Genomic DNA, 25353 nt, shown 5'->3' with positions numbered 1-25353 from the left:
GTTTACTCCATGTGTAACTCTGTGTTGTTGTATGTGTCAAACTGCTTTGCTTTATCTTGGCCAGGTCGCAGTTGTAAATGAGAACTTGTTCTCAACTTGCCTACCTGGTTAAATAAAGGTGAAATTAAAAAATATAAAAAAATAAAACAACACTTGAGGCCCATTGGAACTAATAAAAAGTATAAAGTTTACAAGTAATTCAATACAAAAATATATGCTATTTGGAAAGGGCACATGATGGCTGCCAGATCTGCAACTCCTGTAGGTGATAGTGGTAGTGGTTTTGTCAAATACAATCGTGGGAGTTTGAGCATTAAACAACAGAAAAATAAGATGACTATGAATTTCATTCTATAGGTTTTTGAGCGTCTATTTAAAATATTTACAGATGTTATTAAACAAAGACAACCAGAGTAACATACAGTATATTCGGAAAGTATTCAGACCCCTTCCCTTTTTCATTTACATTTACATTTACATTTAAGTCATTTAGCAGACGCTCTTATCCAGAGCGACTTACAAAATGGTGCATTCACCTTATAATATCCAGTGGAACAACCACTTTACAATAGTGCATCTACATCTTTTAACGGGGGGGGGGGGTTAGAAGGATTACTTTATCCTATCCTAGGTATTCCTTAAAGAGGTGGGGTTTCAGGTGTCTCCGGAAGGTGGTGATTGACTCCGCTGTCCTGGCGTCGTGAGGGAGCTTGTTCCACCATTGGGGTGCCAGAGCAGCAAACAGTTTTGACTGGGCTGAGCGGGAACTGTGCTTCCTCAGAGGTAGGGGGGCCAGCAGGCCAGTGGTGGATGAACGCAGTGCCCTTGTTTGGGTGTAGGGCCTGATCAGAGCCTGAAGGTATGGAGGTGCCGTTCCCTTCACAGCTCCGTAGGCAATCACCATGGTCTTGTAGCGGATGCGAGCTTCAACTGGAAGCCAGTGGAGAGAGCGGAGGAGCGGGGTGACGTGAGAGAACTTGGGAAGGTTGAACACCACACGGGCTGCGGCATTCTGGATGAGTTGTAGGGGTTTAATGGCACAGGCAGGGAGCCCAGCCAACAGCGAGTTGCAGTAATCCAGACGGGAGATGACAAGTGCCTGGATTAGGACCTGCGCCGCTTCCTGTGTGAGACAGGGTCGTACTCTGCGAATGTTGTAGAGCATGAACCTACAGGATCGGGTCACCGCCTTGATGTTAGTGGAGAACGACAGGGTGTTGTCCAGGATCACGCCAAGGTTCTTAGCACTCTGGGAGGAGGACACAAGGGAGTTGTCAACCGTGATGGCGAGATCATGGAACGGGCAGTCCTTCCCCGGGAGGAAGAGCAGCTCCGTCTTGCCGAGGTTCAGCTTGAGCTGGTGATCCGTCATCCACACTGATATGTCTGACAGACATGCAGAGATGCGATTCGCCACCTGGTTATCAGAAGGGGGAAAGGAGAAGATTAATTGTGTGTCGTCTGCATAGCAATGATAGGAGAGACCATGTGAGGATATGACAGAGCCAAGTGACTTGGTGTATAGCGAGAATAGGAGAGGGCCTAGAACAGAGCCCTGGGGGACACCAGTGGTGAGAGCGCATGGTGCGGAGACAGATTCTCGCCATGCCACCTGGTAGGAGCGACCTGTCAGGTAGGACGCAATCCAAGCGTGGGCCGCGCCGGAGATGCCCAACTCGGAGAGGGTGGAGAGGAGGATCTGATGGTTCACAGTATCAAAGGCAGCAGATAGGTCTAGAAGGATGAGAGCAGAGGAGAGAGAGTTAGCTTTAGCAGTGCGGAGAGCCTCCGTGACACAGAGAAGAGCAGTCTCAGTTGAATGACCAGTCTTGAAACCTGACTCATTTGGATCAAGAAGGTCATTCTGAGAGAGATAGCAGGAGAGCTGGCCAAGGACGGCACGTTCAAGAGTTTTGGAGAGAAAAGAAACAAGGGATACTGGTCTGTAGTTGTTGACTTCAGAGGGATCGAGTGTAGGTTTTTTCAGAAGGGGTGCAACTCTCGCTCTCTTGAAGACGGAAGGGACGTAGCCAGCGGTCAAGAATGAGTTGATGAGCCCTAAGCACACAGCCAAGACAATGCGGGAGTGGCTTCGGGACAATTCTTTTTTTTTTTTTATGGTTTTGCTTTATCATTATGGGGTATTGTGCGTAGATTGAGGGAAAAATATATTGAATCAATTTTAGAAAAAGGCTGTAATGTAACAAAATGTGGAAAAAGTTAACGGGCCTGAATACTTTCCAAATGCACTGTATAACAATGAGTTCCAATATGATCAGAAAACTACAAAAGGGGTTATATAGATCACTTAAAATGACTGTCCATAATTTCTTGTATTAGTCATCTCAGGGATCCTACTTAAATACATTACAGAGAAGCAATTTCCGCTTTTTCTTGTCACTAAACAGTCAATAGACATTAAATCATAACATTTTACTAAAACTGTGTAAAATAACAACCCTAATAACCCTAATGTGAAAAGTTGTCATTAAAGGGGGAAGTAATCAAAAAGTAACGGAAAGTAATCAGATTACGTTACTAAATTTGGGTAATCCAAAAATTACGTTACTGATTACAATTGTGGACAGGTAATTAGTAACTGTAAAAGATGACATTCAGAAAGTAACCTACCCAACCCTGGTAGTAGTAGTAGTAGTAGCCGTAGTAGTAGTTGTTCCCGTGTGTTTGAGGGGGGTACTGGAAATCTCCAAAAGTCCCCACAAAGATAGTAAAACAAGGAAAATTCTCCCTCATGGGGACATATCCCACGTCCCAACGAGGACAAAGGCTATTTTAACCTTAGGGGTAGGTTTTGTGTTACACTTTTGGTTAGGGTTAGAATTAGGTTTAGGAGTTAGGGTTAGGGTTACAGTAAGGCCTAGCATTAGGGGTTAGAGAAAATAGGATTTTGAATGGAAATCAATTTTGGGTGTGTGTATATGTGTGTGTGTTTGAGGGACTATTTAGTCTCAGTGGTTGTGGAGTTAATGGGTTCTCTGTTCCACCCTGAGCTGAGGGACATGACAGGCATAAAAACACACAGGGTTTACTGATCTAAGTGGCTCTCACAGCCCATGATGGTAGCTGCTGGCAATTATGTGTGTGTGTGTGTGTGTGTGTGTGTGTGTGTGTGTGTGTGTGTGTGTGTGTGTGTGTGTGTGTGTGTGTGTGTGTGTGTGTGTGTGTGTGTGTGTGTGTGTGTGTGCGTGTGCCACCACAGCAGAGAGAGGACTAGGAATCCTTTAAAAAAAAACAATTAGGGCATCTCCCATCGACCTTCTTCACAGCTTACTCATTCAATCACTCTGCAATAAGCTCTCACAGTCTCACTGCAGAATCAAAGGTTAACATTGGTTAAGTTAAGGGGTAAGGTTTGGCATAGGGTTAAAACAAAAACAATTTTATGGTTAAGGTAGGGGTTAAGGTTTGGTATAGTTTTAAAACAAAACATTTAATAACAAGTACCTAGCACTGGGATTAAACACTCGACCCTCAGAGCCTGAGCCCGTGGTTTACGTCCATCCACCATCCCCGTCCACACCCTAGCAAACCCCAAGACTACTTGATGGTAATAGCGCTCACCGTTGCCCCCAGTGGCCGGTTTTGAAGTGATCTCAAAGTCCTATTTACCTGGACGGACGTCAACTGAGCGCCAGCCATATAATTAGAATGGAGCATTGATTTGAATGAGAATGTCAGTCCTATCAATTGTAATTCTAACGTGTTGACATTGTGCTGAAGCTCACTAGGTTTGTGTCATAAGGGCTTTTGCTCGGTTCTCTTTTTTTGGCTCTATTCCATTGATTTCCAGTCTACCACACACAGCTCTGATCGACTGTAAATTTAAGTCGATACCCATAAACGGTGTGCTTTGTACTGTATAATCACACACAAACACAATAAACATGCACAAACACAGACCGTTGTTAATGTCATCAACAAAAATAGTGACAATACTATTCGTCAACCTTTTTCATTGGCAATTTACAAGACTATAACTGACTAAATAGACCCAGAAAAATGTCACTTGACTAAAACGAGACTAAATTATCTCTGTGTCTAAAATATGAGTACTAAGTGGACAGGACAAAAGTGTATTTTGTTGTTGCTTTTCAGTGATAAGCACAATAGCGGCACAGATGCGCAGTTCTGTTCAGCAGTGGGAATGGCGCACCACACCCGGCACAGGAGCTCCGGGCGAGCAAGCAATGCTCCAGCTCAAATTATACACACTGTAGCAAACCAGTCACCTCCAGCCTTCTAGGTACAGTAGATCCCGTTTGTCTGGTTAAGAAACACAAGCTGCTTTACAAAAATGAAAAACAATAGCAGCATTACGTTTAATAGTAAATTAACAGTCTAGCTATGTTTTTTTCTCCCTTGAGTATAGAAACGTTTTTGAATTCGTAGCCTCACTCAACCCTCGTACTTTCCCCACTGCATTTCATAGGCAGGTTCTGAAGCCAACGTAGCCTCGTCTCCCTCTTTTCCTCAGAGAAAACTGCTTGATTCTAGGCCTTGCCGTTCAAAAGATATGACCCATAATACTGGCACTACGTTTTTTTTTATTTCTATCGTTCATTGGCGGATCCCATTTTGCATTCACAAAGCATATCGCAGGCCAGTCTAAAACTAGACTACTTGCGGACCGGACCGTTAACCATTTGTTAAGGCTACACCTTGTTCAGTCATGTTACCTCATCAGCTAGCTATAGCTAACCTGGGGCGCGTTGAGCAGGACCACTATTAGTTCTGGGGGGGGGGGGGGTAGTACCCCTGTGTCAACAATTTTGGACCCCCTTGTGGCCCCCCTAAATGTGGAGTATGAAATCATTTTTATGTAACTAATTTTTGCTGTCATTCTTTTTTTACATCTGTTATTAGCCAGTGGCAACAATGATTATGAACATGGTATTTTGCCTGCTAATGCCTGCAATGCAGTGAAGAAAACGATGTGACAACAATAACGTCTAATGTAACTGGCCCCTCTAACAGTACAACTGGCACCAGCTTGCCCCCCCCCCCCCCCTCAGTTGAAATGGTCTAGAATCACCACTGAGCAGGACGCAACGTTTTGGAACATTCCGATAGAATATTTATATATATGTAAAACAAACATGCCTCTCTGACGTGTTGGATAAGGAATAATGTCGGCTCAATTCATGGAATTTCTATCGGCAATGCTCGTTTTGAAACTGAGTGTGGCCCTGGTAACATTACCAGTAGCCGATATGCAAAAATGTGGTCGCATATAAAGAATGGAATGGATAGCAAACAATTTATTGACAAAATGGCTCTTGCCACTACACTATATCTGACTGGGTAAATAACTTTATTTATGAGTAAATATGCACCCAGTGACTCAGACTTGAGCACTTGGACCAGGACTCGAGCGCAAGGGATGTGGGACTCGATTCGAAACTTCAGGTTTATTGACTCGACTATATCACTGGGCGAAACCGTCTTTAGCTCTCGTTCAAAGTCATTAGGTCCCGTTCAACTTTTGTTCATCAATTTGGCTGTGCCGTCAGTGGAACATTGAACAATGGCAATGACGCAACCGAGTGGCGGAAGTGCAACCCTTTATACTTGGCCAAACTTTGCTGCACTATCTGGTGATTGTGCTACTCTCTCTGCTTGTGTTTGTCTGTTTGTTTGGTAATGTGCAATATCGATATAGGCTGAATTAGGAATTTACAATTTAAAAATTGTTATATATTCTTATACATGTTTGTCATATCTCTTCTGTTGGGAAGAGAACAGGATGTTATGCAGAGAAACATGTTGGTAGGACAAGGCTTTGTATGTTTGTGCACATGGAAGTCAGGGGTTTATGTTTACTATAGGTTAAACCTCTGGGCTAGGTGGGACGAAATCGTCCCACCTACGCAACAGCCAGTGTAATCCCGTGGCGCGATATTCAAATACCTTAGAAATGCTATTACTTCAATTTCTCAAACATATGACTATTTTACACCATTTTAAAGACAAAACTCTCGTTAATCTAACCACACTGTCCGATTTCAAAAAGGCTTTACAACGAAAGCAAAACATTAGATTATGTCAGCAGAGTACCCAGCCAGAAATAATCAGACACCCATTTTTCAAGCTAGCATATAATGTCACATAAACCCAAACCACAGCTAAATGCAGCACTAACCATTGATGATCTTCATCAGATGACAATCCTAGGACATTATGTTATACAATACATGCATGTTTTGTTCAATCAAGTTCATATTTATATCAAAAACCAGCTTTTTAAATTAGCATGTGACGTTCAGAACGAGCAAACTTCCGGTGAATTTACTAAATTACTCACGATAAACGTTCACAAAAAACATAACAATTATTTTAAGAATTATAGATACAGAACTCCTTTATGCACTCGCTATGTCCGATTTTAAAATAGCTTTTCGGTGACAGCACATTTTGCAATATTCTGAGTAGATAGCCCGGCATCACAGGGCTAGCTATTTAGACACCCACCAAGTTTAACCCTCACCAAAGTCAGATTTACTATAAGAAAAATGTTATTACCTTTGCTGTTCTTTGTCAGAATGCACTCCCAGGACTTCTACTTCAATAACAAATGTTGGTTTGGTTCAAAATAATCCATAGTTATATCCAAATAGCGGCGTTTTGTTAATGCGTTCAAGACACTATCCGAAAGGGTAAAGAAGTGTGACGCGCCCGACGCGTTTCGTGACAAAAAAAATCTAAATATTCCATTACCGTACTTCGAAGCATGTCAACCGCTGTTTAAAATCAATTTTTATGCCATTTTTCTCGTAAAAAAGCGATAATATTCCGACTGGGAAACCGTGTTTTAGTTCAAAGAGAGAGAAAATAAAAACATGGGGTCGCCTCGTGCACGCGCCTCAGTCTCATTGTCCTCTGATAGACCACTTACCAAAGGCGCTAATGTTTTTCAGCCAGGGGCTGCCTCGAAATCATTCAGCTTTTTCCCGGGTTCTGAGAGCCTATGGGAGCCGTAGGAAGTGTCACATTACAGCAAAGATCCTACATTTTCAATAAAGAGAGTCAAGAAGCCCAAGGAATGGTCAGAGAGGGCACTTCCTGTACAGAATCTTCTCAGGTTTTTGCCTGCCATATGAGTTCTGTTATACTCACAGACACCATTCAAACAGTTTTAGAAACTTTAGGGTGTTTTCTATCCAAAGCCAATAATTATATGCATATTCTAGTTTCTGGGCAGTAGTAATAACCAGATTAAATCGGGTACGTTTTTTATCCGGCCGTGTAAATACTGCCCCCTAGCCCTAACAGGTTTTAATGATAGAAATGTAAGGTAACTAAAATGGCCCACGGTTTTTGTAATTTTGAAATTTACTAAATCATTATTCAAATGACAAAACTGTGACTAAGACTTAATGATATTTTAGTCAAAATGACTAAGACTAGACAAAATCTGAAAAAAAAGAGTACCAGAATGAACACTTACTCACTCATATACACAGCGTTGCATGAGTGAGCTCACTTCATCTTCTCAGTCCCACATCCTTTGATGCCCCTGGGGAACGTTCCCTGCGTGAATAGGTTCCCATTTTCACCTGTTCTCCAATTCTCCCGACACTCCTCCGTTTTCAACCTGTGATGGCTTTGTTTAGCCCCTAAAAACGAAGCCTGTAGATGGCGATATATACTGAGCTAACAAATTGAATTGTTTTAATATGGCCATAAGATGGACCATTTAGCTATTTGATTTAGAGTTTTAGGACCCCTGTAGGTATCCCAAAAAATAAACAAATAATTATCTGATGAAACATTGAATTTGTCCTTAGTGTTATTAGCCCCATAGCAACGCATTGAATAATACATTCATACGTGGCAAAAAATAAATTAAAAAATACATAAAAAGGAAATATGGTTTGAGGTGTCTGTAATGCATCTGAGAGATATAGGAAAGCATCAGGGACAAAAACAAAAAAGTTACATGTGTAACCCTGGTTCTGTGAAGCTTCGTAGAGCAAAATGGACACTTTCTTGTTCGTGAGTCTCAACTTTCCATAGTGGGATCATATTACTTTGTAGCTCAAACCATTCAGACTTTGCAGACATTTCACAGATGCGGAAGGCCGATATCGTGGATTTAAAACAGGCCTTGCAAAAACCAGGAAGTCTCTAGCTTAATCAGACGGATTGTGATGAATAAAACCGCAATTAAAATAAGAATAAAACAGTTCTTCCGCACGGCTGCAGACATCTACACTAGGGGTTACATTTACATTTAAGTCATTTAGCAGACGCTCTTATCCAGAGCGACTTACAAATTGGTGCATTCACCTTATGATATCCAGTGGAACAACCACTTTACAATAGTGCATCTAAATCTTTTAGGGGGGGGGGGGGGGATTAGAAGGATTACTTTATCCTATCCTAGGTATTCCTTAAAGAGGTGGGGTTTCAGGTGTCTCCGGAAGGTGGTGATTGACTCCGCTGTCCTGGCGTCGTGAGGGAGCTTGTTCCACCATTGGGGTGCCAGAGCAGCGAACAGTTTGGACTGGGCTGAGCGGTAACCGTGCTTCCTCAGAGGTAGGGGGGCCAGCAGGCCAGAGGTGGATGAACGCAGTGCCCTTGTTTGGGTGTAGGGCCTGATCAGAGCCTGAAGGTATGGAGGGTGCCGTTCCCCTCACAGCTCCGTAGGCAAGCACCATGGTCTTGTAGCGGATGCGAGCTTCAACTGGAAGCCAGTGGAGAGAGTGGAGGAGCGGGGTGACGTGAGAGAACTTGGGAAGGTTGAACACCAGACGGGCTGCGGCGTTCTGGATGAGTTGTAGGGGTTTAATGGCACAGGCAGGGAGCCCAGCCAACAGCGAGTTGCAGTAATCCAGACGGGAGATGACAAGTGCCTGGATTAGGACCTGCGCCGCTTCCTGCGTGAGGCAGGGTCGTACTCTGCGAATGTTGTAGAGCATGAACCTACAGGATCGGGTCACCGCCTTGATGTTAGTGGAGAACGACAGGGTGTTGTCCAGGATCACGCCAAGGTTCTTAGCACTCTGGGAGGAGGACACAAGGTAGTTGTCAACCGTGATGGCGAGATCATGGAACGGGCAGTCCTTCCCCGGGAGGAAGAGCAGCTCCGTCTTGCCGAGGTTCAGCTTGAGGTGGTGATCCATCATCCACACTGATATGTCTGCCAGACATGCAGAGATGCGATTCGCCGCCTGGTTATCAGAAGGGGGAAAGGAGAAGATTAATTGTGTGTCGTCTGCATAGCAATGATAGGAGAGACCATGTGAGGATATGACAGAGCCAAGTGACTTGGTGTATAGCGAGAATAGGAGAGGGCCTAGAAAAGAGCCCTGGGGGACACCAGTGGTGAGAGCGCGTGGTGCGGAGACAGATTCTCGCCACGCCACCTGGTAGGAGCGACCTGTCAGGTAGGACGCAATCCAAGCGTGGGCCGCGCCGGAGATGCCCAACTCGGAGAGGGTGGAGAGGAGGATCTGATGGTTCACAGTATCAAAGGCAGCAGATAGGTCTAGAAGGATGAGAGCAGAGGAGAGAGAGTTAGCTTTAGCAGTGCGGAGAGCCTCCGTGACACAGAGAAGAGCAGTCTCAGTTGAATGCCCAGTCTTGAAACCTGACTGATTAGGATCAAGAATGTCATTCTGAGAGAGATAGCAGAAGAGCTGGCCAAGGACGGCACGTTCAAGAGTTTTGGAGAGAAAAGAAAGAAGGGATACTGGTCTGTAGTTGTTGACATGGGAGGGATTGAGTGTAGGTTTTTTCAGAAGGGGTGCAACTCTCGCTCTCTTGAAGACGGAAGGGACGTAGCCAGCGGTCAAGGATGAGTTGATGAGCGAGGTGAGGTAGGGGAGAAGGTCTCCGGAAATGGTCTGGAGAAGAGAGGAGGGGATAGGGTCAAGTGGGCAGGTTGTTGGGCGGCCGGCCGTCACAAGACGCGAGATTTCATCTGGAGAGAGGGGAGAAAGAGGTCAAAGCACAGGGTAGGGCAGTGTGAACAAGACCAGCGGTGTCGTTTGACTTAGCAAACGAGGATCGGATATCGTCAACCTTCTTTTCAAAATGGTTGATGAAGTCATCCGCAGAGAGGGAGGAGGGGGGGGAGGGGGAGGAGGATTCAGGAGGGAGGAGAAGGTAGCAAAGAGCTTCCTAGGGTTAGAGGCAGATGCTTGGAATTTAGAGTGGTAGAAAGTGGCTTTAGCAGCAGAGACAGAAGAGGAGAATGTAGAGAGGAGGGAGTGAAAGGATGCCAGGTCCGCAGGGAGGCGAGTTTTCCTCCATTTCCGCTCGGCTGCCCGGAGCCCTGTTCTGTGAGCTCGCAGTGAGTCGTCGAGCCAGGGGAGGACCGAGCCGGCCTGGAGGATAGGGGACAGAGAAAATCAAAGGATGCAGAAATGGATGAGAGGAGGGTTGAGGAGGCAGAATCAGGAGATAGGTTGGAGAAGGTTTGAGCAGAGGGAAGAGATGATAGGATGGAAGAGGAGAGAGTAGCGGGAGAGAGAGAGCGAAGGTTGGGACGGCGCAATACCATCCGAGTAGGGGCAGAGTGAGAAGTGTTGGATGAGAGCGAGAGGGAAAAGGATACAAGGTAGTGGTCGGAGATTTGGAGGGGAGTTGCAATGAGATTAGTGGAAGAACAGCATCTAGTAAAGATGAGGTCTAGCGTATTGCCTGCCTTGTGAGTAGGGGGGGAAGGTGAGAGGGTGAGGTCAAAAGAGGAGAGGAGTGGAAAGAAGGAGGCAGAGAGGAATGAGTCAAAGGTAGACGTGGGGAGGTTAAAGTCACCCAGAACTGTGAGAGGTGAGCCATCCTCAGGAAAGGAACTTATCAAGGCGTCAAGCTCATTGATGAACTCTCCAAGGGAACCTGGAGGGCGTTAAATGATAAGGATGTTAAGCTTGAAAGGGCTGGTAACTGTGACAGCATGGAATTCAAATGAGGAGATAGACAGATGGGTCAGGGGAGAAAGAGAGAATGTCCACTTGGGAGAGATGAGGATTCCAGTGCCACCACCCCGCTGGCTCGATGCTCTAGGGGTATGCGAGAACACGTGGGCAGACGAGGAGAGAGCAGTAGGAGTAGCAGTGTTATCTGTGGTAATCCATGTTTCCGTCAGCGCCAGGAAGTCTAGGGACTGGAGGGTAGCATAGGCTGAGATGAACTCAGCCTTGTTGGCCGCAGACCGGCAGTTCCAGAGGCTGCCGGAGACCTGGAACTCCACGTGGGTCGTGCGCGCTGGGACCACCAGGTTAGAGTGGCAGCGGCCACGCGGTGTGAAGCATTTGTATGGCCTGTGCAGAGGGGAGAGAACAGGGATAGACAGACACATAGTTGACAAGCTACAGAAGTGTTGTTTCTTGTATTATTGTCTCTTGTGTCTTTAGAGAACTGTTTCACTTTGATATCCTTTTTCTTCTGTCCTGATTTTCTCTTTCTTTTCTTCAGTTAACTAGATATTCTTTGTTATTCTTCGTTAGCTAGCTAGCTTCTTCCAAAAGAGTCCCTAGCAACTGCTTAGCAACTGGTAAACAATTCAGCTAGCTAAGATAACTACAATTTTATGAAAAATAGTAACTTTTTTCAAAAGCCTATCTTCTTTGTTTGTTGCTTGTTTTTTCTCCTATTCAGTCTTGCAGTTTTCTTTGGATTTTTTCCGATGTACTTCACTCTGAAAACCATGTAAATTTCAATATTTGTAGGAGCTCATTTTTCAGCTGCTGCTGCTCAGTGATTGGAATTGGGTTAGTGGACTGTGTTTTGTAACCACCTCTATTTCTCAAACAAAGATTTCATCTAGCCCTTTCATGAAGACTAAATTCTAGGACAAAATGCTAAAAGAGTAAGCCTGTTACCCTAGTTGTTGATAGCATATTGTATGCAGTTGTTGTACATTTCATCCTTTTCACTGCAGAAACTTTACCGCCTCTTCACCCTCCTATCTCTCTCTTTCTCTAGCTCCATCCCTCCTCCATCTCTCTGGCTCCCTAACCCTACCCCTTTTCTACCTCTCATATTGTTTCTCTTTTCCGTTCATTTGAAAATGAATGTGTGTATAGATTTTCCTCCACACAGAGAGCAGTTGAGCACTGAGTGTTGTGCTTCAGCGTTACGGTGCCCTTTGTGTGTCTAACATGTGATTTGAGGAGCTGAACAGTTTGTTTTTGAGGTAACCATATAATGGAGGCTTTTGTCTGAGGGGCCTGCCGCACACTGTGTTGATTCAAGAGATTCAGATTGAACCGTTCAGTTCCTCTGAGAGGCTAGCAATGTGTACATTTACAGCTCAGGGCAGATATACTGTCAATACACAGTTATGGAGAACAAAAAATGAACTGGTGGTGCAAGACACAGCTAGATGTCATGCAGTATTTGGGATTGTGTGATTCAGTGCCGCATTATTTGAGTGTTTGTGTGTGTGTGTGTGTGTGTGTCATTTTACAGTGGTTTAACCCTTGCTTAATAACCTTTTCTCTCTCCCTGTCACCCTCCCCCTCTTCTAGAGTGGAAGCAATGCACCGGAGACACACCACGCTGAGGGAGAAGGGGCGTCGCCAGGCTGTGCGAGGCCCAGCCTACATGTTTAACGAGCGCGGCTCGGCCCTGACGCCCGAGGAAGAGGGTTTCCTTGACGCTGCCGAGTACGGCAACATCCCCGTGGTCCGCAAGATGCTGGAGGAGTCCAAAACCCTCAACTTCAACTGTGTGGACTACATGGGCCAGAATGCATTGCAGCTGGCGGTGGGCAATGAACACCTGGAAGTGACTGAGCTGTTGCTAAAGATGGACGGGCTAGCCAGAGTGGGCGACGGGCTCTTATTGGCTATCTCTAAAGGGTATGTGCGTATCGTGGAAGCCATATTGGCGAACCCGGCGTTCAGCCAAGGGCTGCGGCTCACCCAGAGTCCCCTCGAACAGGAGCTACGGGATGACGATTTTTACGCTTACGATGAAGATGGGACACGCTTTTCCCACGACGTCACCCCAGTCATCCTAGCAGCACACTGTCAGGAGTATGAGATTGTGCATATCCTGCTCACCAAGGGGGCCCGCATCGAGAGGCCTCATGACTACTTCTGTAAGTGCAATGAGTGTGTAGAGAAGCAGAAGAGAGACTCATTCAGCCACTCCCGCTCCAGGATGAATGCTTATAAAGGGCTGGCCAGTGCTGCCTACCTGTCCCTGAGCAGTGAAGACCCTGTCCTCACCGCCCTGGAGCTCAGCAATGAACTGGCCAGACTGGCTAACATAGAGACTGAGTTTAAGGTGAGTTTAACTGGCCAGACTGGCTAACATACAGGTAACTGCCAAAATAATGGAAACACCAACATAAAGTGTCTTAATAGGGCGTTGGGCCACCACGAGCCAGGACAGCTTCAATGCACCTTGGCATAGATTCTACAAGTGTCTGGAACTCTATTGGAGGGATGCAACACCATTCTTCAACAAGAAATTGCATCAATTGGTGTTTTGTTGATGGTGGTGGAAAACGCTGTCTCAGATTACGCTCCCGAATCTCACATAAATGTTCATTTGGGTTGAAATCTGGTGACCGAGACAGCCATGACGTATGGTTTACATCATTTTCATGCTCATCATACCATTCAGTGACCACTCGTGCTCTGTGGATGGCGACATTGTCATCCTATGGAGTCATAACCATGGTAGCCAAAATAATGGCTTGCCCAGCATTTTTATACATGACTCAAAGCATGATGGGATGTTAATTGCTTAATTAACTCAGAAATCACACCTGTGTAGAAGCACCGGCTTTCAATACACTTTGTATCCCTCATTTACTAAAGTGTTTCCATTATTTTGTCAGTTACCTATACAGTACATACTAAATGTAAGGTGAGCTTACCTGGCCAGACTGGTTAACATAGAGACTGAGAGAACGGGAGACCGAGAGAGAGTGAGAGACCGAGAGAGAGACCGAGAGCATCATCAGAGTACAGATAAAAACTCCAAACAATGCAAGCAGAGCAGAATTAGACCAATTCCCTCTTCTGATTAATATCCAAAAAAGAGCCACCAAGTTGCATGATAATTTAGAAACAAGTTACCCCCACTCCTCCCATTATAAAGCCCTCAAATGCCAAAAGGTGACCCATAGAAAAGAGTCTACTGAGGTCCAGAGGCTCAGTTCACTAACCACTACCAACCCAACGAAGCCTCAGGACAGAGAGAGAGAGAGGAAGAGAGAGAGAGAGAATCCATGTATTTGCATGTGAGGATTTGCTGCTCCCTCATCTGCTATAATGTTTGATATGTCTCTGCTAGGAGTCGTAGCAGCTTTGGCTCAGAACTGAGGCTGCTCTCTCTACTTTGCTGTCTCACTAGTCCTACACGTGATATACACACATACTACTGTACATGGGCTCCCGAGTGGTGCAGCAGTCTAAGGCACTGCATCTCAGTGCTAGAGGTGTCACTACAGGCCCTGGTTTGATTCCAGGCTGTATCACAAACGGCCGTAATTGAGAGTCCCATAGGGCGATTGGCCCAGCGTCGTCCGGGTTAGGGTTTGGCCGGTGTAGGCCGTCATTGTAAATAAGAATTTGTTCATAACTGACTTGCCTAATTAAATAAAGGTTAAATAAAAATTATAATTCAAAATGCACAAATACACACATACACTAATACACACGTTAACGTGTTAACAGCACACAACTGGGTCTGTGTGTTCGAAGTAGAAGGTTCATGCTGCAGTGTGGGGTATACAGCCACAATGACAGGAATAAAATTCAAGCCCAGGAGCTCTAGGAAGGAAGGAAGGCAAAGGGGAACATTTTGGCATTTCGGCGGTGAGGTAAAGTGAGTAGAAGGGTGCAGTCCAGAAGGGTGCGTGGGTTGGTATTTGTCATGACTGCAGCTGTGTCTGCTCAGGTGTCTGTCTGTCTGCCTGCTTCCTAGATGTGTAAATGAGAAGTAGTGACCCGGGGGGCTTAGTTCTATTACCCTCCATCTCTTTCATTACACACTCATTATCACCTTCCATGTCTCTCTCCTCTATCTATCTCTCCCTCTCCCTCTCTCTCCCTCACTTTCCATCTCCTTCCCTGTCTCTCCCTCCACTCTCTGAGGTAAGAATACATATGTTCTGGCTCAGACGCAGTCGGTACTCGAACACTCTTTCCTTATGTAGTCCACTTATCTGAAAGGAAGGAAAGTGCTGATCTCATTGGAGAAAGTCCCTGTGGGCATTATCCGTGTTATTGTTGTTTTAATGCAGCTGCCCTCTGCAATCTTTACATGGTTAAGTGCAGGATTAGACCTGTTGCCCAGGGTTATGTTGACACGGTGCCACATGTACTATTGTCCCAGTGGGTTCATTAGATGGGGGACAGCATACAGTGTGCTCCTAGTGTTAAATGTTTACATACACATTGAGTGTACAAAACATTAAGAACACCATGACATACAGTGACTTGCGAAAGTATTCGCCCCCTTGGCATTTTTCCTATTTTGTTGCCTTATAACCTGGAATTAAAATAGAGTTTTTGGGGGGTTTGTATCATTTGATTTACACAACATGCCTACCACTTTGAAGATGCAAAATATTTTTTTATTGTGAAACAAACAAGAAATTAGACCAAAAAAATGGAACTTGAGCGTGCACAACTATTCACCCCCCCTCCCCCCAAAGTCAATACTTTGTAGAGCCACCTTTTTCAGCAATTACAGTTGCAAGTCTCTTGGGGTATGTCTCTATAACTTGGCACACCTAGCCACTGGGATTTTTTCCCATTCTTCAAGGCAAAACTGCTCCAGCTCCTTCAAGTTGGATGGGTTCCGCTGGTGTACAGAAATCTTTAAGTCATACCTCAGATTCTCAATTGGATTGAGGTCTGGGCTTTGATTAGGCCATTCCAAGACATTTAAATGTTTCCCCTTAAACCACTCGAGTGTTGCTTTAGCAGTATGCTTAGGGTCATTGTCCTGCTGGAAGGTGAACCTCCATCCCAGTCTCAAATCTCTTGAAGACTGAAACAGGTTTCCCTCAAGAATTTCCCTGTATTTAGCATTCCTTCAATTCTGACCAGTTTCTCAGTCCTTGCCGATTAAAAACATCCCCACAGCATGATGCTGCCACCACCATGCTTCACTGTGGGGATGGTGTTCTCGGGGTGATGGGAGGTGTTGGGTTTGAGCCAGACATAGTGTTTTCCTTGATGGCCAAAAAGCTAAATTGTTGTCTAATCTAGCCAGAGTACCTTCTTCCGTTTGTTTGGGGAGTCTCCCACATGCCTTTTGGCGAACACCAAACGTGTTTGCTTATTCTTTTCTTTAAGCAATGGCTTTTTTCTGGTCCCTCTTCCATAAAGCCCTGCTCTATGGAGTGTACGGCTTAAAGTGGTCCTATGGACAGATACTCCAATCTCCGCTGTGCAGCTCATTCAAGGTTATCTTTGGTCTCTTTGTTTGTTGCCTCTCTGATTAATGCCCTCCTTGCCTGGTCCGTGAGTTTTGGTGGGCGGGCCTCTCTTGGCAGGTTTGTTGTGGTGTCATATTCTTTACATTTGTGAATAATGGATTTAATGGTGCTCCGTGGGATGTTCAAAGTTTCAGATATTTTTTTATAACCCAACCCTGATCTATACTTCTCCACAACTTTGTCCCTAACCTGTTTGGAGAGCGCCTTGGTCTTCTTGGTGTCGCTTGCTTGGTGGTGCCCCTTGCTTAGGGGTGTTGCAGATTCTGGGGCCTTTCAGAACAGGTGTATATATACTGAGATCATGTGACAGATCACGTGACACTTAGATTGCACACAGGTGGACTTTATTTAACTAATTATGTGACTTCTGAAGGTAATTGGTTGCACCAGATCTTATTTAGGGCTTCATAGCAAAGGGGGTGAATACATATGTACGCACCACTTTTCCATTTTTTACGTTTTTTGAATTTTTTTAAACAAGTTATTTTTTTCATTTCACTTCAACAATTTGGACTATTTTGTGTATGTCCACTACATGAAATTCAAATAAAAATCAATTTAAATTACAGGTTGTAATGCAACAAAATAGGAAAAATGCCAAGGGGGGTGAATAATTTTGCAAGGCACTGTGACTGACCAGGTGAATCTAGGTGAAAGCTATGATCCCTCATTGATGTCACTTTTTTAAATCCACTTCAATCAGTGTAGATGAAGTGGAGGAGACAGGTTAAAGAAGCATTTTTAAGCCTTGAGACAATTGAAACATGGATTGTGTATGTGTGCCATTCAGAGGGTGAATGGGTAAGATAAGATATTTAAGTGGTTTTGAGCGGGGTATGGTAGTAGGTGCCACGCGCACCGGTTTGTGTCAAGAACTGCAACGCTGCAGGGTTTTTTACGCTCAACACTTTCCCGTGTGTATCAAGAATGGTCCACCACCCAAAGGACATCCAGCCAACTTGACACAACTGTGAGAAGCATTGGAGTCATCATGGGCCAGCATCCCTGTGGAATGCTTTTGACACCTTATAGAGTCCATGCCCCAGCGAATTGAGGCTGATCTGAGGGCAAAAGGGGGTGCAACTAAATATTAGGAAAAATGTACAATGTGTAACCTTTCTCCTCTTCATCTACACTGATTGAAGTGGATTTTAACAAGTGACATCAATAAAGGATCATAGCTTTCACCTGGTCAGTCTATGTCTTGGTATTTAAAAATGTAAGAAAATGTATGCACTCTACTGTAAGTCGCTCTGGATAAGAGCGTCTGCTAAATGACTAAAATGTAAATGTAAATGTGAATGAGCAGGTGTTCTTAATGTTTTATACACTCAGTGGATATCCATTGGTGGAGAGACTATAGTTAACATCTAAGAATTGTTATGGGAGCCAATGGACTAATTTACTGACCGACAGAGGAACTCCAAAAACTTCCTTAATGTACTGTAACACCACACACACACGCACGCACGCACGCACGCACGCACACACACACACACACACACACACACACACACACACACACACACACACACACACACACACACACACACACACACACACACACACACATGCACGCATGCACACACACGCACACTCTCTCTGTCTCTCTCTCTCTCTCACAGTCTTGTAAAACTAACTTTGTGGGGACACACAATTCAATCTCGTTCAAAATCCTAATTTTCATATCCCTAACCCTAACCCGAAACCTAACCCTAAAACTAACCCTAGCTCCTAACCCTGACCCTTAACGTAATTCTAACACGAATTCTAACCTTAACCCTAAACCCCCTAGAAATACCATTTGACCTCGTGGGGACTAACAAAATGTCCTGACTTCTGGTCCCCACAAGAATAGTTAAACACGTCCACACACACACACACACACACAACTGCTCAGAAGTGTGAAATTGGCTGGTGAGGAGCACCTGTGTCTAATCACAGCTGGAGAGGGAAGCGCCACAGAGTCACAATCAGCAGAGCTGGGTCACGAGATATCCCCCTCTCTCTCTCTCTCTCTCTCTCTCTCCACATCTCTCTCTCTCCTCACCCATCTCGCTCTTCATCTCTTTCTCTTCCTCTCTCTTTCCGCCTCACTAGTTCTTCCATTTCTTCTCTCTATATCTTTCAGCATTTTCCATCTCTTTCCATCTCCTTCCATCTCTCCGTTTTCGGGTTTCTTTCTGTCCACCTTTCTCAACAACTTTTTCCCTACCTCTTCATCTTTTTTTCTGCCTCTTTCATGATGTATACCTGTGTGTGTGTGTGTGTGTGTGTGTGTGTGTGTGTGCTCATTCATGGGTTTCTAACACCTACCATTTTCTTATTGTCCCCTGGGGGCCTAAATACACTCAATTCCACTGGCCTAGAGTGATTCTCATTGGCACATTGCAAAATGTCACTTCAGAATGTATGAATGTACCATCTCCTCTTCCTCTCACTGTCACCCCCCCCCCCCCCCCCCCCCCCCCCCCCCCTCTCTCTGTCAGTCATTAGTGTGGCTCTGTATAATGGTGAAATTTCCATCAATTAGTACGGTGGTATCATCAGCATGTGGATAATGCCTGCAGGGTGGAGTAATTATCATGTGTCCTCTAGAACCTCATTACAATGTTCTGAATTCAAACACGGCTAGACACGCCATCATAGAATGACGATCCCTGAGTCAAAGGAAATAGTTACCTTCGAGGCGTCCAAAATTCCTTACAGCGGCAATCAGCAGTAGCAAGAGTAAGACAGCGGCCTCCCCAACCCTGGTTCAGTAAAAAGCTGAGGGACGGGGCTGGAGAAATTGAATCACTCTCAAATTCATACACAGAGCTGTGGATGCAAGGATTGACCCTCCATGACATCAACATTTTAACCATATGTTGAGGCTATCTAGTGTTAGTTTACATTTTCTTTGTTTACAGACATTGGAGTAAAACAAGGTTATATTTTGGCTTCTGATGGGGGACATATCATTAATTTATTAAGTCCAAAAAAGGAACGTAGAAACTGCATATTGCCCCTTTAAGGGTGGCATAGAAGTGAACGAAGAAAAATGGAACCATGGAGTGTTTTTGTCCTGAAGAGAAGCAAGGGAAGAGCTAGCTAATACCAGCGTGCTTGGTATGAAGTGGTGATCACATAGCAGAGGAAGCCCGTCGGTGACATATAACTGCAAGGGCTGAGGGAAACTTTCCCAGAAAGCATGTTATCACTGAGCTGTACTCGTTCGTTTGAACACAGTGCAGCTATGCATATACAATTAGGCTTTAGTCTCTGTGGACAATTGGCTCTACAAACCACTTTGACTGGTCTAGGAGGGATGGGTTGGCAGATTTTGTATGCTCTTGTGTGAATGCATGAAAGACAATGAGGGCTCTCTGGTTGTGTGTTACGCGTGTGCTTGTGTGTGTGTGTGTGTGTGTGTGGTCGTTTGTTTGTTAATGAGTGTTTGTGTGTGTGTGTAACTGCATCTGAGGGGCCTCAGGCACTGGCCTGAAGAGCTATGGTTAAGCAGAGATGGAGGAGGGAGTGTGGAAGGATGGGAGAAGAAGAAGGGAGGGGTGAATGGATGAAGGAGGTAGAGGAAAGGAAGAATGAGAAAGGAAGATTCAATTACGTTGAACCAACGTGGATTAGACGTTGAATTGACGGCGGTGGGGAGCTTCCAACAATTCGCCTAATCAAGTCATTATACATTATACAAACACTAGCTGCACAGGAACATTCTACCAATCTCCTCCCTCTCTTTTCCCACCTTTTCTTCCTCGCATCTTCCTCTTCTGTATCCTCCTCTCCTTCACCCTCTCCTTATCTCTCCCCTTTTTCTCTGCCTCTCTTTCTCATTCACTGTCTTCTTGCCCTCTCTCTCTCTCTCTATCTCTCTCCATAGAATGACTACAGGAAGTTGTCCATGCAGTGTAAGGACTTTGTAGTGGGGGTGTTGGACCAGTGCAGAGACACAGAGGAGGTGGAGGCCATCTTGAACGGAGACGTGGACAATGCCCCGCCCAGTGACAACAACCGGCCCTGCCTCGAACGCGTCAAACTGGCAATCAAATACGAGGTCAAGAAGGTGAGACCCCCCCCCCCAAAACCAGGACCACAACCTGATCGCACTACTTGACACTGCTGTAAATGACCATATATATATGTACAGTATGTTCATGTTTTTTATGGTTTAGTTTACATGTCATCATTTCTATCTGATATCATTGTTTGTTCCTGTAGCATTTGACCCCATGTGTGTGTTTGTTAACAGGTGTATTCGGAGCGGGAAAATGTTGATTTATGTTCAACCAGGAACATCTCACAGGGAAAAATATTGGATCAGTGATGTAGTATTGTAGTAGCGATGCAGTGATACACATTTCTGTGCTCGTGTGTCCCGACACCTGGTAGCATTTGTAAATATCAGACAAGTGTCTATCAGAATGCCAGAGGTGTTTCAGCTGAATGTAAAACCAAGTCCCCTCTCCCTACATCACCCGGGACTCACAGAGACACACAGGCACTCACACAAACACATTTCAGCAAAAAAGGTAAATAAGTTTCTCTGACCTTATGGTTGAACATCCGATATGTAAACATTGTGAGACATAGCACCATACGGTTCATACTACCTGCATATCATCTAAGGCAGTGGTTCACAACTCCGGTCCTCGAGTACCCCCGACAGCACACATTTTTGTTGTGGCCCCGGACCCCAAAAAAATCTTTGAGCAGTGGTTCTCAAACCTCTCCTCGCGGGGACCCCCTGCTGTTCTATTCCAGCGCTAACACACCTGATTCAACTTGTCAACTAATCATCAAGCCTTTGACGAGGTGAGTCAGGTGAGCTAGTTCAGGGCTCCAACTAAATAGTGAAACGTCCATCCTGCGCGTAGGCTTCCAGGGAAACGGTGAAGTGTAGTGCCTGGGATGTTTTCCCAAACCAGGGAGCGTGACCACAGCTGAGTGTGTTAATCAACCTGCCAGATGAGGGGGAGGATGGGTTGCTATGACAACCAGGTGGCCTTGAATGCTATTGTGTAAACTCAGTGGGGGAAACATACACACGCGCACGCACGTTCGCTTAGGCGGGCGCCCACGCACGCGCACACACACACACACACACACACACACACACACCACACACACACACACACACACACACACACACACACACACACACACACACACACACAGAGAGCATGGGGACTCTCAGACAGATGCACAAAGACTTAGACATATTGACATACAAACTAGTGACAGGGTTCCCATGATGGGTCAATGAAGATGATTGCAATCACCAAGGGGGTGGAGGAATGAGGGACACTGTTTCATTTGAATTGTTTGTTGCTGGGTTGAAGTCGTAGTGTGTGTGTGTGCGTGTGTGTTTGGGTGTGTGTGCGTGTATGTGCTTGTGTGTGTGCTTGTGTGTGCTGTGGTTAGTCATGAATGATCCTTGAATGTCAGTAGATGGGCTGTGCTGATTGAGTGACCTGTTGAGGGAACACCACACACACACACACACACACACACACACACACACACACACACACACACACACACACACACACACACACACACACACACACACACACACACACACACACACACACACACACAAACACTGGAAATCTGTAAATCACACACACATGCACAGACCGGGGGGTGGACGCTGGACAATGGTGACCCCATTATCTGCGGGTGTCTCAGGGGGAGTTGGGATATGCAAGAAATATGTTTCCATTACACTCTTGTACAAGTGTCCATCCACAGGTGTGTAACAGGACAAATACGAGCACCCTCCAAATTATTATTCATTCGTTTAATTGCACACATGCACACACACACGCATGCCGCACACGCAGTGAAAATCTGAGAATCACAGACACACGTGATCCTATTGGCTTTTTAGATGGACACACACACACACACACACACACGCACATAACACACACACAGATGGATGTCACTCACAAATCTCATTCCCTCACTTTGTCCCTCTCCCTCTATTTTTCAGTCTGTCCACAGTGGATTGAGACTGTAGACAATCTCTATTTAAACACAGACTGTTCCTCGATGAGACAGAGGGTGAATAGCTGACAGGGAGAACAGGTCCATTTAGAGAGGACTTCCAGAAGAGTTTAGCTTTAATATATTTTTTTTACAGTGTGTTTGTACACTGCTGTAACCTGTAACCGGTTTGTAAGTGTTTTCATCTCTCTCTCTCTCTCTCTCTCTCTCTCTCTCTCTCTCTCTCTCTCATGTGTTTTCATCTCTCTCTCTCTGTGTGTGTAGTTTGTGGCGCACCCTAACTGCCAGCAGCAGCTGCTGACTATCTGGTATGAGAACCTGTCAGGTCTGAGGCAGCAGTCCATCGGGGTCAAGTGTTGGACCGTGCTAGGGGTCACCGTGGGACTGCCCTTCCTGGCTATTGCCTACTGGATCATGCCCTGCAGCAAGGTAATGCATCTATGCACTGCAGATACACACACATGCATGCCGCATGCACATACACACGTACACGCGCACACCAGTGGAGGCTGCTGAGGGGAGGGCAGCGCATAGTAATGCCTGGAATGGAGTCAATAGAATGGTATCAACCACGTGAAAACCACGTCAAGGCACAAGGCGAGACCCAGATGCAGACACAGGAGGCAGATGGTTGGAGTCTTTGATATTTATTAACAATCCAAAAGGGGGAGGCAAGAGAATGGTCGTGGACAGGCAAAAAGGTCAAAAGGTCATCGTTGTATGATTTTTTGTGTGAAAATGAACTCAAGCTTACAGACAATGTCAAATGTGATACAGCGAAGCACCTGAGTGAGTTGGGTGCGCAATTACGCAGGTACTTTCCCAAAACGGACGACACAAACAACTGGATTCCTATGTGAGAGTGGATTCTCGGCCCTCACTAGCATGAAAACTAAATACAGGCACAGACTGTGTGTGGGAAATGATTTAAGACTGAGACACTTTCAAATACAACCCAACATTGCAGAGTTATGTGCATCCTTTCAAGCACACCCTTCTCATTAACCTGTGGTGAGGTATTCACAATTTTCGATTAACAAATAAAGTTTTATATGTAAGATGGCTAAATAAAGTGCAAGACTATTGATTATTATTATATTATTATTTGTGCCCTGGTCTTATAAGAGCTCTTTGTCACTTCCCACATGCCGGGTTGTGACAAAAACTCACAATCATTCTTATGTTTAATAAATGTATTTTATAGTTTGTGTGTGGCAGGTTTACTATGATGGCAAAAAACAACATTTGAGAGTGCGCTGACCCTGGTGCTAGAGGGGGTACGCAGCTGGAGGTTGAATGTTTGAAGGGGTACGGGACTATAAAAAGTTTGGGAGCCACTGCTCTAAGGGATCATAATGTGATTAGGTTGCCCGCATTCTGAATAAATGCCTGAACTTAACTGTCGAAATGTAACATTTACCACCACAGCTTGCAGATACTGTAGACGTCACACTAACCTTAACCCCCACAGCTTGCTGATACTGGAGAGGTCACACTAACTTAACCCCCACAGCATTCAGATACTGGAGAGGTCACACTAACTTAACCCCTACAGCATTCAGATACTGGAGAGGTCACACTAACTTAACCCCTACAGCATTCAGATACTGGAGAGGTCACACTAACTTAACCCCTACAGCATTCAGATACTGGAGAGGTCACACTAACTTAACCCCTACAGCATTCAGATACTGGAGAGGTCACACTAACTTAACCCCTACAGCATTCAGATACTGGAGAGGTCACACTAACTTAACCCCTACAGCATTCAGATACTGGAGAGGTCACACTAACTTAACCCCTACAGCATTCAGATACTGGAGAGGTCACACTAACTTAACCCCTACAGCATGCAGATACTGGAGAGGTCACACTAACTTAACCCACACAGCATGCAGATACTGGAGAGGTCACACTAACTTAACCCCTACAGCATGCAGATACTGGAGAGGTCACACTAACGTAACCCCCACAGCATGCAGATAATGTCGAAGTCACACTAACCTTAACCCCCACAGCTTGCAGATACTGTAGAGGTAACACTAACTTAAACCCCACAGCATGCAGATACTGTAGAGGTCACACTAACCTTAACCCCCACAGCATGCAGATACTGCAGAGGTCACACTAACCTTAACCCCCACTGGCAGGCCCATCTCAGCTTCCTCTCTGACATAGGCAAGTCCTCTGAAGAGACAGAAAGGAAAGAGAAATGAAAGGAACGAGAAAGAAAAGAAAGAGCTAAAGAGAGCAGGCCAAGAGGAAGAGATAAGTGGGGAGGGAGAGGAATGGTGACAGAAATTAAAGGATAGATATGAGCGAGAGAGGGCGAGAGAAGGAATTGACTGAGAGAGAAGGACAGAGAGAGAGAGATTGAGAGAGAGAGGAAAAAATAGGGAGGGCGACGTGGGGAGACTGGGGTTAGTCGAACAGGGAGACAGACAGCGGGATGGAGGGAGGGAGTGGTGGGGGGGAGTCTCTCTCCCCCCTGAAACTACTGAGAAAAACAGTGGGTAAATCCCAAATGGCACCATATTGCCTATATAGTGCACTACATTTCACCAGAGCCATGTGAGCCCTGGTCAAAAGTAGTGAACTACATTATATAGGGAACAAGGTGCAATTTGGGACGTAGCCAGTCCTTGTCCAAAGAAAACAGATAGGAAAAACACACACACCTGATTGATTAGGATTAGATGGTGGCGTGTGTGTGGCGAACAACAACCTTGATCTATCGGTTGTTTGATATCGGACTGATTTTAATGACCTGTATTGGCTAATGGCCTTGATTAAAAACAGAGGGGCACATATAAGCAGACACACACACACACATGCACACACACACAGCACAATGGATGTGATGGCTGTGTGTTGTTAAATGAACAACCTAGCAAATACTCTTTCATCCCCCTCCT

The 25353-nt window shown here is 45.3% G+C and overlaps 1 protein-coding gene across 1 annotated transcript in view; it reads left to right on the top strand.

Annotated features, from left to right (window-relative positions):
- Nucleotides 1-12504: 12504 nt before the first annotated feature.
- LOC106604872 (short transient receptor potential channel 7) overlaps nt 12505-25353 on the top strand; it is a 74191-nt gene continuing 61342 nt past the window's right edge. Inside the window, exons 1-3 of the mRNA XM_045718219.2 lie at nt 12505-13257; nt 20310-20492; nt 22703-22867. Of these exons, the coding sequence (XP_045574175.2) occupies nt 12505-13257; nt 20310-20492; nt 22703-22867 (1101 nt within the window). The remainder of the gene's footprint in view (nt 13258-20309; nt 20493-22702; nt 22868-25353) is intronic.

This window comes from Salmo salar, chromosome 05, assembly GCF_965601325.2.
Source record: "Salmo salar chromosome 05, fSalSal1, whole genome shotgun sequence".
Taxonomy (NCBI): Eukaryota; Metazoa; Chordata; class Actinopteri; order Salmoniformes; family Salmonidae; genus Salmo; species Salmo salar.
Note: the sequence above shows the minus strand (reverse complement) of the source record. Positions and strands in the feature narration are given on the sequence as shown.